The sequence below is a fragment of the Solanum stenotomum genome, unplaced genomic scaffold, assembly GCF_019186545.1.
Source record: "Solanum stenotomum isolate F172 unplaced genomic scaffold, ASM1918654v1 scaffold16320, whole genome shotgun sequence".
Lineage (NCBI taxonomy): Eukaryota > Viridiplantae > Streptophyta > Magnoliopsida > Solanales > Solanaceae > Solanum > Solanum stenotomum.
In genome coordinates, this window is record NW_026023996.1 from 377584 (window position 1) to 392179 (window position 14596).

Here is a 14596-nt window from a genome sequence, read left to right on the forward strand (position 1 = left end):
GCAAATAAAAAGAAATAAGGTTGTAAATCTCACCAAAATATTCTCTATAGAATTAAGACAAATAAATGCTACACAGATACTAGCAGTAAGTATGCTTTATTACTTATTTGTACTGATGCATATTAAGATATAATATATTAAATCGTTTCGTACCAAAAAAAAAAGAAACATGAAAATGACAACTCATTCGAATATTTTTGGCCACCATAACAAGGTTCAAAGGATGATTTGGAGAGTTATTATGTGCCACAAATTTCTCTTTGTAGGTAGGGGCGAAGCTATAGCCATTCAGAGTGTCCAATTGGATATCATTCGTCAGAAAATTAAGAGGGATCATTTAATTAGTTAAGAGGCATACAACACCCTTATCAGTATTATTTTCAGACCTAGTGACAAACGAGCAAATCATACCAAAATTTAAATCAGACCAAACTCTTCTTTATTTTAGCGTGTCGAACTTGCAATAATGATCATAATTCATATCTAACAATAACAAGTGGACAAGAGCTGGTAAGTACTCAAGAACACACATGATGTAATTTAATTGGGAAGATGATCTGATAGACCATCAACTACCATTTTTGTTGGCACATTTATTATTAGCATGTTACAAATGTTATACAGCCAGCTGTTTAATATCTACTCCCTCCGTCTCAAAATACTCGCAATTTAAGACGCTCATTTAGCTTTTCATTTACTCCTATTCTAAATATTTGTCATATTTTATTTTTTGAAAATTAAATTATAAATTTGGACCAACATATTAAGACGTATTCTTTCAGCGAATGACATTAGAAGAACTTATTTTAGCTTCGAAAAATTAATTGAATTAACTCTCATAAAGTAAAATGAAACAAGTTAAAATAAATAGAGTATAAATGATAAAATCCAAACCTAGTAAATTAAATAAGTTAGAGAAGAATTAATGCACCTCTGCAAATTATTAAGGCAATGTTATTGATGTTAGCTACTTTTTTGTGAGTGGTTTCTAGCTCTAATAAATATCTCTTTTTATTTTACTTTTTCATTATATTTAAAATATTTTTTTCTCTGTTATTTTTAGCATATCAACAACAAAAGAGCATATATTTTTCATGTTTACCTTAAATATTAATTATTTATTTTTAAAATTATCTTTTAAAATATAAAATTAAACATTAGTTAATATAAATATTATATTAAAATATTTATATAAATTATTATTTCTTAAGAAATATGTTAAGTCTAATCTAAACAACTAAAAACGAGTGGAGAAAATATTTGGAAAGGACTAATTATTGTTTATGTCTCTTTACTAGAGACAAACAAATTAGTCTAACATGTTTAGGTCGTCCGTAAGGTCATGAGAAATCATCCAATATTATTTTTATAATTAAATAATTATATTAAGCAAAACTTAATTAGTGAACAAATTTAAAATTTAAAAATGTATTTAGTTAGGTTAATATAGCAAAATAAATATGTTTTTTTAAGAGCCGTATATACATAACGAGTCAATATAGATCAAGTAAAATAAAACGAAGGAAATAATAATTCATTCACTTAAAGACCCCTCAGCTGCTAAAGTTTGTTGACTAGTAGTCAATACGATGAAGGGTGTCCATAACTTCTTTTTTATTGCTCCCTCTGTCGTCGAGCAATAATTGTTCACTATATTAAAAATAATTGTCAAATAATACTTGTTTAATTTAAAAAATCAAGTGATAATTTATCTTTTGTGTCTATTTTACCGTTGCTATTAAATATTATATATCATCTAACACATTTTTCAAAGCATTAAATTTAATAAAGTCAAAAAATAATATAGTAATATTACCCCTATTATTTATTGTTTCTTAAGAGGTGTTTCAAGTCAATAGTGGACAACTATTGTTGAATAGAGAAAGTATTATTAATTTCCCATCTGGTGTCCAGATATTAGAACCTGGATCAAATTCGGATCATGCACTACAAAATCCATTTGGAGGTGGCGCTCCATATTCAGACTTCAAACTCAAGACATCTAGTTAAGAGTAAAACAGTTCCACCACTGTATCACAACTCACATGTTAGCAGGGTGTCCATAACTCCATGTATATATTTCCCCAACAAGAAAATTAATCACAAACATATGAAATCCAATTTTCCATCTCTTCATACAATAAATACAAGATATATTAATTAATAGTACTTGCAAATATATTATTATTCACACACCTAGCTAACATTACCAAATATTTATTTATATAAGGTAAAGATTTAAGAGCCACAAGACATAGTACATTGTGAACAAAATTAGAACAACAAAAATGAAGAATATTAATGTGAAAAGAATGGTTGAAGAAGATGATGATGATGAAACGTCGTCGTTTCCAGTTAGCCCTACCGGGCAGTATTTTACGAGCTCGGTTATGTCGATTTCTGTAATTTGTGTTCTGGAATCTGAAATTCCGATCGATGATTCTTGTACCGTGACAATGCTTAAGGATGTTTTTATTCCTATAAATCCTCGTTTCTCTTCTATTATGGTAAGTTTTTTTTCTTTTTTTTCGCGATGTGTTAGAATGTCCTATATTAGTTGAGAGATATTTTGATTGTTATCTCCTTATATGATCGTAGGTAGTAGGAAAGCTAAGTTGATGGGAGGGGTACTTTTAAATGAATGTCTTTCGTTAGAAAATTATATTGCCTTGAAAAACTTATTTCCTTTATTTTTAACTAAGTTGTTGATTTCTCTTGGTATAATGAAAAAAATATAGTTATGTAGCTAAGGGTTCAATCATATTTAGGCGAACTCAGAATTTCAAATTTACGAATAATGACTAATGATTGCGTTTTAAACATAATGTTTATCTATATTTAATAGTAATTTTTAATACAAAATTACTTTTTTGAACAAAAATTACCGAGTTCATATTCAGGCTTTTAACTTGGACACTGAGTTCAAAAGTTGATTTAGGTCATAGAGTCAAATTTGAAGTGTGATATTTTAATATTTTTTCTTTAATTCCTATTATTTAAAATCTTGATTCCGTTACTGATAATAAATATATCTTTGTCTAATGAATTACATATTGAGTTAGGATTAAGATCTATCTTTATTCTTCAATTCTTGATTGTTTTTATCCTAATTTTCTTGTTAATCTTGATTAGGTGAAAGACAAGAATGGAGTGAAACAATGGAAGAAAGTAGAAGTGAAGCACAAAGACCACATAAATGTACCAATTTTCCCACAAGGAAAATCAAAAGAATTTTATGATAATTGTTTCAATGAATACATGACCAAAATTGCTATGGAACAATTCCCACAAAGTAGACCACTATGGGAAATTCACATATTTAAATATCCAACAACAAAATCAGCTGGAAATTTAGTGTTTAAACTTCATCATTCACTTGGTGATGGATTTTCACTAATGGGTGCACTACTTTCTTGTTTACAAAGAGCTGATAATCCTTCACTTCCCTTAACATTTCCATCATTTACTAGTAATAATAATAATAATCACAATTTGGAAAGTGATTATAAGAAGAGTTTTTGTACTAATGTGGTTCAAAGTGTTAATGGAGTTGTGAACACTTTGTTGGATTTTGGATGGAGTTTAATGAAAAGCACTAATCTTGAAGATGAAAGGACAACAATTAGGTCTGGTGATGAAGGTGTGGAGTTTAGACCAATTGATATTACAACTATGGAGATCTCTCTTGATCATCTCAAGGAAATTAAGTCCAATCTTAAAGTGGTATGTTGTTTAATTTATTGTCTTAATCGTTTTCAACATGACTTCTGTGTTACTGTATTTGTTTCACTTGCTTATCTTGTGGATATATTTTACTTAGGTTGAGAAACTATCATACTACTTAAAAAATTGTCAAATCTAACCTTAAAAGAAGTTGGTAAAAGCTGACCTGCGAAGGTTGATTTTTACAAATAAAAAATTGATTTTTTCAAATAGAAATCAACCTCATGAGATCGACTTTTTGTGACCTCCAAGTATTTTGGGACCTACATTTTAGGTTGATTTTGTCACGCCGATTTTTATTTGTTGGAAACAATCTCTTAACCTTTGTAAGGTAATTAAGGATAAGATTGCATATACGCCACCTTTTTAAGACTATGTCATTTAATTTCCTTTTTTATTATTGAAATTTATGATATATATATACCTACCACTTGGGTGCATTGATTCTTGATTATTTGATTTAGAGATTTTTTTTCGATTAAGATTGATAAAGACATCGAAGAANTTTGTAAGGTAATTAAGGATAAGATTGCATATACGCCACCTTTTTAAGACTATGTCATTTAATTTCCTTTTTTATTATTGAAATTTATGATATATATATATATATATATACCTACCACTTGAGTGCATTGATTCTTGATTATTTGATTTAGAGATTTTTTTTCCGATTAAGATTGATAAAGACATCGAAGAATTATGTTGTGTAAAAGGACATGTTTAGGTGGAACTATAATCTAAAAAACAAAGATATGTTATTTAATTTGCTTGGACTATTAAATAACACAAAAATATATATAATTCAAGTACTATTATCAGATTATGTTCTTATGGGAATTAAGTACCCATATTTTCCCCCTAGCAAATTGCACTTGGTGCAAGTAGGGTAGGAATTCATGATGGAGTTAGAATTTTGAGTTTGTAATTACTCTATTCAGGTAGATCTTTAAATGTAGATATAAAATTTAAGTTAAAGCTATTGAATTATGTCGAACCTGTATACATCGACCAACAAGGAGCAATTACTAGTTAATTAGTTGAAAAATGTAGTAGTAGTAGTTGCAATTGGAATATAACTTTTAATGCTCCAAGTACTAAATTCAGGGTCCAGTTTCGACTTAGCACATCTATTAAGAAAATAATAATTAATATAGTGAGTTTATTATTTTACCTCTATTAATTGATAGAATTTCAAAATCAATATACTCATTAAAGAAGTTTTATCTTTTTCAAAAACATTAACTCTCTAAATAAATTGAGGGTATAATAGGTAAAAAAAAGTATCTTTTCTTGTTTGTTAAAAATAACAAGTAAAAAATAATTAAACAAGTAAAAAGGGATTAAAAATATTTCACCAAGTATTTTTTACCTCTGACCAGTACTAATATAATTTTTTTGGAATAATTTTGTCACTACTTTATCTCATAAGATAAGTGTAAAAAGGTTGTAAAGTTGATAACTAATATGAGACTGAAAGAAATACTATCTTTTTTCCTGGACAATAAAAGAGAATTAACTCCCTAATTGGCAGCATGGTTGATTGAACCTTTTCTCGAAATGTAATTTTCAATTTATGGCATTGCATTAAATATGGTGACCTAAATTTTCAATTTATGGCATGTAACAACTTACATGACCAACATTCATATCTCAACCTCCTTTATAATTGTTGCCTCATATTTAATGTCACCACACTCTAGAGGTGAGATCTAGTACGACGATAAATATTTATGACATGTTAAGAGAAAATAACTTTTTTACGTCAGGTTAAATTTCATTGATGGTGTAACATTTTATTGACAACGTCAATGTATATCATGACCTTTATATTGAGAACCTTATACTATTTAAGATTTACGATTTTTCTTTTTATCTAACAGACCATAAACGACGTTATATGTGGAATTTTATTCTTGGGAGTTCGATTATACATGGAGGAAACAAAATATGATCAGAAAAATACAAATTCAACGGCATTAGTGTTACTCAACACTAGAAATATTGCAGGATACAAATCGGTGAAAGAAATGTTGCAACCCAAAAATGAGTCAAAATGGGGAAATCAATTTGCATTTTTACATGTTTCATTACCAAAAATTGATAAAGAAGAATCATCAACTAACCCTCTAAGTTTTGTGTTTAAAGCACAAGATGTTATTCAGAGAAAAAGAAACTCTGCAGCTGTTATTCTTACTGGAAAATTGCTTGATACTTTGCAAAAGTATAGAGGCCCCGAGGTGAAATTTCTTACTCTAGTTGTCTATAAAAGGGCAAAAAAATGACTATCCTCATAAGAATTTGAAGTTCATTGGTTCAGAATTCTAACTTTTTTTTCTACGTTACATACTGATTCTAAATTAATAATTTGTGTTATAGGTAACGGCTAAATATATCCATAGCACGTTGAAGAATTCAAGTATGACAATATCAAACATGATTGGGCCAGTGGAAAAAATGGCTTTGGCAAATCATCCAGTTAAAAGCTTGTACTTCATGGTGGTTGGTGTTCCCGAGGTAAATTACATTACATCCTCTCATATTTTTTAAAATTTAACTTCAATGTATTGATAATGTAAAAAATATTTATACTATTAGGTATTTTGATACATAAGTATATATAACACTACTAGAAATTAGAATCTATATGCATCTTCTTCTTTTGTGTGTGCGCGGCGTAATCTTCACTTTTGATGTTGTATTTGTGTTGGATTCTTTAAAAGACATTATTTTTGAAGAATCTGACACGCACTCATTGGCATTTTTGAAAAGTCCGAGCAACATAGATTTTTACTACATTTTGACTTAATGAAATTTGGTGATTTTTCATGCAGAGTTTAACAATAACAATGATGAGCTATATGGGAAAATTAAGAGTGGCTGTGGGAACAGAAAAAGGTCTAATTGATCCACAAAAGTTCAAATGTAGCATTGAAAATGCCTTTGATAGGATTTTCAAAGCTGCTGTGCCTTCTGCTTCTTCCAAATCTTCAAATTAATTTATAAAATTGGGACTTTTATTGGTGTCTTTTTTTTTTTTTCAAAAATAAATAATTGTCACATCTTATTTTATTCATGTATTCATTTGTTGACTCTACATTTATTTTTAGTAATGAAATTCAGATTTTGGGACTTGATTAATTTAGATACAACAACAAGGTCCATTAAGGGAGGAAATGCTCTCTATCAGAGTTTTTTCTATTCTAAGGACTCGAACTCAAAATTTGATATGGTTCCTTTTTCTTCTAGTTCATTTTTCAAAAGATATATCCATTTCTTCTAGTTCATTAAATATTTAAATTGCAAGAATTTCTCTTAAAATGAGTTGATCTTTAATTAATTAATTATTTTTATGTTAAAACAAAATGATCTTTATTTTTTGTCTTTTTAGCAATTGAACTCGTAACATGTTCAGAGTTGAGTTTAAGATTTATGCACGGTTTGTGTATACATTTTTTACACCATCATGTTAAGTTTACTTACAATAATAGATTGATTAAATCTTTATAGCAAGCCTAATATATATGACAATTAACCTATAGAAAATAGAAGAGTATCTTGCTACAAACGATTAATATAACTTAATGTAAAATTTAACTCTATGCTATAAATCGTGAGTTATGTTGGTACTAAATCTGTTACATCAAATTAATTAACCCTAACATTTCAGATTGAATCTCATTGTCCCATGAACATAGTAGGGTTTCAATAATATCATCAGTTGAAGAAGATCCATTAAGCAATTCTTTCACTCTTCTATACACCATTGTTGAGTTCCCAATAACCTACACAAAAATTAAAAAAGGTGTCAAAATGAGCTTTTGCTTAATTACTAAATAGGTTTGGAATTCTAGTTCATTTTATTAAAAAAAAAAAGGACTAGAATTTTGACTTTTGCCAATAACTGCTCTATTCTTAATCAAAGGTTTCAAATTCGAGCTTTGAATATGAAATTATCTTTTGATAGAAAACATTTTGCCCTCTAAAATGAGACTTTCCAACGCAAATTTGAATTAGTTCGCAAAGTGGTAAAAAGTGAAAAACCAAAAAATAAAACTTGTCCCTCCATTCACATTTAGTTGTCATCATGATAAGATATTGCATTAACAGAAAAATTAATTAGGAGTATAATCTGACTAATATATCCGTTATTAATTCATTAGTCTTTTGTCTATTTATATGTCTCTTAATTCTGATATAATTACTTCTCTCTTGATTTTTTTTAAAATTAACAAGTAGTTTTTCCGTCCATTTTTACTTACTCATTTTGACTTAATACACCTCTTAAGAAGTACTATCACACACTTCAACCATATACAAAGAATTGAACTTTAAGTTTTTTCTTTATCCTTCATAAAATGATCTATAGTCACACAAATCTTTATTGTTTGTTTTAACCACAAATTAAATTTCGAAAGTCTTTTTTTGTTTCTTAAACTATGTGTCAAGTCAAACAGTATCACATAAATTGAAATGAACAGAATATCCAAGCATGCATATAGTACTGACCTTAGTTTCATGGAAAATTTGCATCATAGAGTTCCCATCTTGAGAAAAGCTGGAATTAATTACTTCAAATTTTTCCTCATGGAGTAACCTAATTATGTTATAAAACATAGTTAAGTTATCAAGGCCACTAATCAAGATTAAGTCCATTGTTGGACTCATTTCTTGGATTTCAATTTGAGGTGAAGATAATTTGCTAATACTTGAACTTGGATCATGATTTGCCATGCATAATAAATTGGACTTCTTTTTAGTCCTTACTTTTTCCAATTGCATTTTGCTCTTCTCCAATTTGATTTCCAAGCTTTTTATGTAAGCTATTGCTGCATCTATTTGATCTGGCAATGTCATTGCTTCCTGCAACTAATTTTCATGCAAACACATAAGTATATCACAAGAGGACTTTTCGTACGATAAATTCTGATTTTGGTCCTCGTGATACATGACAAATTTAACTTTTGAGTGATTAATGGTCCCTTTGTGTAAGAAATAAGTTATATATATCAACTAGTTGAGACTATATTATCATCAAATATAGAGTAACAATACACGCTTAACATAACATATATATAATTAGTGGTGGAACAATTCATAATTCATAAATATTCACAAGTAAAGGGGTCAAATGTGCACATTTCAATTGTATTGTGCAAGTTTATTATGTTTATTCATGTATTTATCTTCATCTTTTGAGTTTTTGTATTCTTTGATCTCTAACTATATATGTATTGTAATAAGTTAAGAACAACAAGTGATTTTTCCTAAAGAATTAAAAAAGAGTTGGTATTTAATAGAACAATAGAATTAAGTCCTATTACAAAAACATGATTTCAAACCCCTTAATTAATCGCCTATCTCGTGTATGTTACGTTCTCATTCAAAATTTAAACTCGATGAATCCAATCAAACAATAAATTTTCAACATATATCCATTGTAATTTTATAGTTATGGGAATTCAAAACTTAGATAGAGTATCAAGTTACAATATTCTTGTAATAATTCACAAATCACACATATATCTACATAAGTTGTATTCGCTAAAACTGATTTATTCGGTGTGATTTCATATTAGTCAAACAAGAAGTTTGAATAGAAGAAAAATGTTATATAGCTAGAGTCAGAGCTCACTTTTTTCGTCTTTTGGTGATCTGAACACACAACTTTAACATTAAAAGTTGAAAGTATTCACCACCTGAGCAACCCCTCTCGATCGTCACGAAAATATGATGATTCATAGTACAATATAATATAGAAATTAGAGAAAAAACCTGAGATGGATGAAGTGGGAGGAGAGAATAAAGCTGGTTAAAGAGGTTCTTCATATTGTTCCTTCTTTTCTTCTCCACATATTTTTTTTCCAATCTTGGTGCTGAATTACAACCACTATACATTTTCTTGATCATCATCAAATATATAATATTTCTTGTTTTATAAGTTTTTCTTCTATTTCAAGAAATTGTAAAATAATCTTTATTTTGTACTAGAGATTGGAGAGATATAATTATTTATAAGTTTACAAAAAGGGTAAAAGGGCTCCACACAAAAAGTGTATAAAATTAGTATATTTTTGGTGTCATCAATAAGAAAAAGATACCATAACGTAATAATGTAAACGTCATGAGATGAATGTTGATTGATTATCTCATCTCTCCTTCTTCCCACTTTCTCTTCCCCCTTTTTTTAATTCCTCATAATCGTCGTAGGTTTATTTGATACGTGAGATAAGTATAATAATTTTTTATTAAAAATTTTTAAATTAATTTTATTTTATGTTTAATTTGAGGTATTAGTTGATTTTAGAATTATTTTATAAGGAGGAATAAAAAAATCTCATGAGATATTCCGAATCATTAGAATATTCTTGATTATCTCATCCTGCATATTAAATAATTCTTAAGTAAAGTTATTTTTGCTTTAAAAATTTATCTAAAACGATCGAATCTTTTTTATTTTGTAGTCCACTTATATTTTATTTTAAGTTTTATATTTTTTTCTTATCAGAATTCTTCATCTTTACGTATAAGACATTTTCATTTCATTCTTTTTAGACATTACTTGTGAAAAGAACCTCTTTATATCTACAAAATAGAGGATAAGATGCTTACATTTTATTCTTCTCAGATTCTCTACGTATGAGATTACACTAAGTATGTTACTATATCTTTTTTTTTTTTAAATCATATTATTTTTATATAACTAGATTTAACTTAACTCAAAAAAAATCTTTTAACTTTTAATAAAATAATTTATAACGACATAAACATTTAACATTTACTTTATTTCCTTAATTTTTAAAAATTCTTTTAAAAATAAATTATTTTATAGGTCATGGTGACCCCAAAAATTGCAGTTACCGTACCGTCCATTTTAGGAAAGCGAAGCATCAAATAAAAGTAGTATGTGTTGGCTAAAATGTTCACATTAATTCTATCAAGCCTTATTCTGCTCAATGTAGAAGAATAACTTCTCTGTCTTTTTCTTAAGACGTAGACTCGAGATCTTATTCGTAGAATTACAGTAAATATGTTATTATTATTGTATTCATTGATCATCAATATAAATAATGTATCATACTTTAATATCATGTAAAGAAATGAATCTTAAGGGTAACAAAACTCAAAGTTTATATACAAAAAATTAAATTATTACGTAGTTATTATTATAAGTTAGTAAAAGTTATAACTCATAACTATATATAGATGGAAATAAAGATAATTTAATTATCTTGATTATAAGAATGGTATGTTTTCAACTTCTCATGCTAGTGCAATATCTATGTATTATAAACATGATGGGATAAAAAAGTGATTTTAGATTGACTAACAAAAACATATTTTCTAAACTATTAAATACATGTATATTCTGAATCTTGATACAATTGTTATAAAGTATGTATATTAATTGTAATTTTGATTTATTAAAGTGTGAATTACTGAGATGAATCAATATATCTAATAAATTGAGTGTCATATTTTTTAACTTATTCATCTCATTAATCATTGATCTAAAACTTCTTTACTTTAAATTTAAATTCATAATTTGACTAGTATAATACTCCCTCTGTCCCAATTTATGTGACACATTTCGCTTTTCGAGAGTCAAACACTTTAAGTTTGACCGAGAATTTGCTCATGGAATCTTCAAATTTTTTAAAATGAAATTTATATATTTGTAAACCACATAAAAAGTACTATGAGTCTCAATAATTGATAATTCAAAATAATTAAAAGATGTATGAAAAAATTACGATCAAAGATAGATTTATTTAAATCTCAAAATCCAAAATATATCACATAAATAAGTCTCAATAATTGATAATTCAAAATAATTAAAAGATATATGAAAAAATTACGGTCAAAGATAGATTTATTTAAATCTCCAAATCCAAAATATATCACATAAATTGAGACAAAGAGAGTATTAAAAACCTTTAAAAAGTAAATTTATTAAATAAAATATTATGAATCCGTCTCCATCTCCGCCTCCGCATAAAGTTAAAAGACAACTGTAGAAATTTCGGCTATGATCTAAAAATGTGACTTTCAATCAACGGTCTTTCGTGTTTGATTCCATTCATATCTATTTTTGAATTGGACTTAAAATGATTATAGCTTACGTTACACAATGAAAAGCCATAGCTACTTTAAATTTTTTTCCAAAATGATAAAAGAATATATTAAAAATTGTTGTGAATTTTGATGTTGTTTTGCATTTTGTATTATTTCCGTCTCAATTTATATGATATCGTTTAGTTCAGTTTAAAAACTTTTAAAAAAACTTTGTTATATTTATCAAAATGTCTTATTAAAGTCAGTTTATACGATATTGTTTAATTAAGTTTAATAAATTAAAAAAAAATTATTACGTTTATCAAAATGTCTTATTAAAGTCTTTGTATTGCTTATTATTTATTGATTTTTTCCATAATAAGTGTCATTAAATAATTGTCATTTTGCAACCAAAAAAGGAAAAGTACTTTCATGTTAGTGGATGGTAGGGCAATTTGGGATCTCAAAGTCAACTAACACTACCATCCGTTCAATTCATTCAGATTTGAGTGAATTAAAGATCAATTTATTTTATTGTCCAAGTATACAAATACATATTTTTAAGATCGTTATTTAATTAGCGTTCATTTTATAATTTTCTTTTACAAGTTGATTAATTTTGGGCAGAAAGATGGACAGTTGCATCTAAAGCTTGATAACTTCAGACATTTGCATATGAAAATGTGGTCTTGTTAAGACCAAATATCATATGATCTTTTGATGTTTAACATGACTTGTCAAGATAAAACTCGAATATTTTTTTTTACTAAAGTACAAATAAAAATTATTTAAACTTTCAGTCATGTATATGTCTGACTTTATCTTTTTGTCAATAATAATTTTTTCATGTACGTTTGCATCTCACTGACTGAATGCATGTAAAAATGGGCTAAAATTTATATGTGTTACTGAATAAAAAATAATAACTTATTCTTCAAATTTCAACAATTCAACACTCAATATAGTCATGCTACATGACTGACCTACATGAAGAAATGAGTTGAAAAAAGTAGAAGCAGAAGCAAAATGAGCTAAGATTTCAATGTATCTGAATGCAGAAGCAGAAGAAGAAAATTAAAAAGAAAAAAAAAGGATATTTCTACAAAAATAAAAAAAAGTATCAAATTCTTAGCTCTCTTCTTTTATTATCAACAAAATAAGTTATTTAGTTTGCTTGTCCTGTTTTAACTTGACACGTAGTTTAGATTATTTTTTTTAATTTTGTGATTTTAATTTTTTAATTTAAATATGTCATGTGAAAAGTTTTCAAATTAAAAAGTTGCTAAAAAGAGAGAATTTTTATTTTTATTTTTTTAAAAAAATCAAAAAGTTAAAACAAAACAAATTAATTAGGGAAAAAGGACAAATATACCCCGAACTATCATAAATGGTATGCAGATACCCTCCGTCATACTTTTGGGTCATTGGTGCCCCTGTCGTCCAAAAATTAGAGCATATATGCCCCCTCTCTCTAACAGAAGACTAAATAGGGACACGTGGCGCAATCTTATCCGTCGATATGATATTTAATAAATGTCGGGTCGATGGATAAGATTGTGACACATAATGTCCGTTAGTATAAAGAATATATATGCTCTAGTTTTTGGACGACAGGGGCATCAATGTCCCAAAAATATGACAGAAGGTAGCTGCATACTATTTACGATAATTCGGAGATATACGGAAAGAATAAATTTATTTGCGCTCAATTATTTTCCTTGTGCATGTTTCCACCCTTTGCAAAAGTTTTGCAGCTCGACTTTGTTGGTCCCCTTAATAATTGATTTCTACGCTCTTAATTTTTATTTTTTTTAACTTTTAGTGAAACGGAATAATTACAATTAGGAATAAAGTTTTCATTTATTCTATTCTGATTAGAAGCTTCTTTTAAATTTTTGTTTTTTATGGAAACGAGGTTGTTGAAGGTTTTTTAAAATTAATATTTTAATTTCACAATAGTAAGAGATTATAAGATCTTCGTGTATCTGATCAATTGTCACACCCCAAAACCGGATGTGATGGCACGTGCCCAAACCCCACCGGACACGTAAGCCTAAAACCTAAAAACCCGACGATACAAAATTTATAAAACAAGAATAAGATAGAAAGATAAGCGGAAGTCTTTAAATAAACTCAACATAACCCCATAATTGGTTGTCACATGTACAAACCTCTAATACAGAATTTGAATAAAATATACAAGTCTCATAGCAAAGTTCTAGAATAGAACAGAACAGTAAATATAGATAACTTGAGGGCACGTCTGGAATGAACCGCTACCTCTTAAGTAAGTCTGGAAGCTCTAATCTGAAGATGAGTAATAAGCCGAATCTGATAGAGCTGTCAACCTACACAACTGTGTAGAAGCAAGGGTGAGTACCAAAAGCAACAGGTACTCGCAAGTAACACTAAACTAAGCTAAACTAGCAGCTACAAACAACTCCTTTCAATCCCAACCGAATCACCGAAACTTCATTCTAACAGCGAACCAACAACCTATACTACACAATTCATAATCAACAGATATATCCAACAGTGTCTCAACATCAACCTCATATACTCATGTAAGAGCAAATAGATCATATATCACATGAAGAGGGACAAATAAGAAAAATCCACACACCACAGACAAAGATGAAGTCAAATGCGATGCAAATGCAATAATGATGTCATGTAGTCGTGATGCATGTCTGTCCTAAGATACACATCTGTTGACGTAATCAGACCGCGCTGAATACTCAAATCAGAACTCATGGGGGCCACGCATGGACCATGTATCACCGCCGGAACCAGATCCCATCGGCATCCAAATCGCTAGCCG

The 14596-nt window shown here is 28.2% G+C and overlaps 2 protein-coding genes across 2 annotated transcripts; one reads left to right on the top strand and one right to left on the bottom strand.

Moving 5' to 3' along the window:
* The first annotated feature begins 2191 nt into the window (after positions 1-2191).
* LOC125850366 (wax ester synthase/diacylglycerol acyltransferase 4-like) lies at positions 2192-6847 on the top strand. The gene is made up of 5 exons (XM_049530217.1): positions 2192-2507; positions 3133-3723; positions 5604-5960; positions 6100-6237; positions 6555-6847. The coding sequence occupies exons 1-5, from the start codon at positions 2289-2291 to the stop codon at positions 6717-6719; spliced, it is 1470 nt and encodes a 489-aa protein (XP_049386174.1). The 5' UTR covers positions 2192-2288; the 3' UTR covers positions 6720-6847.
* Positions 6848-7278: 431 nt separating this feature from the next.
* LOC125850367 (transcription factor bHLH162-like) lies at positions 7279-9674 on the bottom strand. The gene is made up of 3 exons (XM_049530220.1): positions 9496-9674; positions 8230-8589; positions 7279-7505 (listed from the first exon to the last, which is right to left on the bottom strand). The coding sequence occupies exons 1-3, from the start codon at positions 9631-9633 to the stop codon at positions 7359-7361; spliced, it is 645 nt and encodes a 214-aa protein (XP_049386177.1). The 5' UTR covers positions 9634-9674; the 3' UTR covers positions 7279-7358.
* Positions 9675-14596: the final 4922 nt, after the last annotated feature.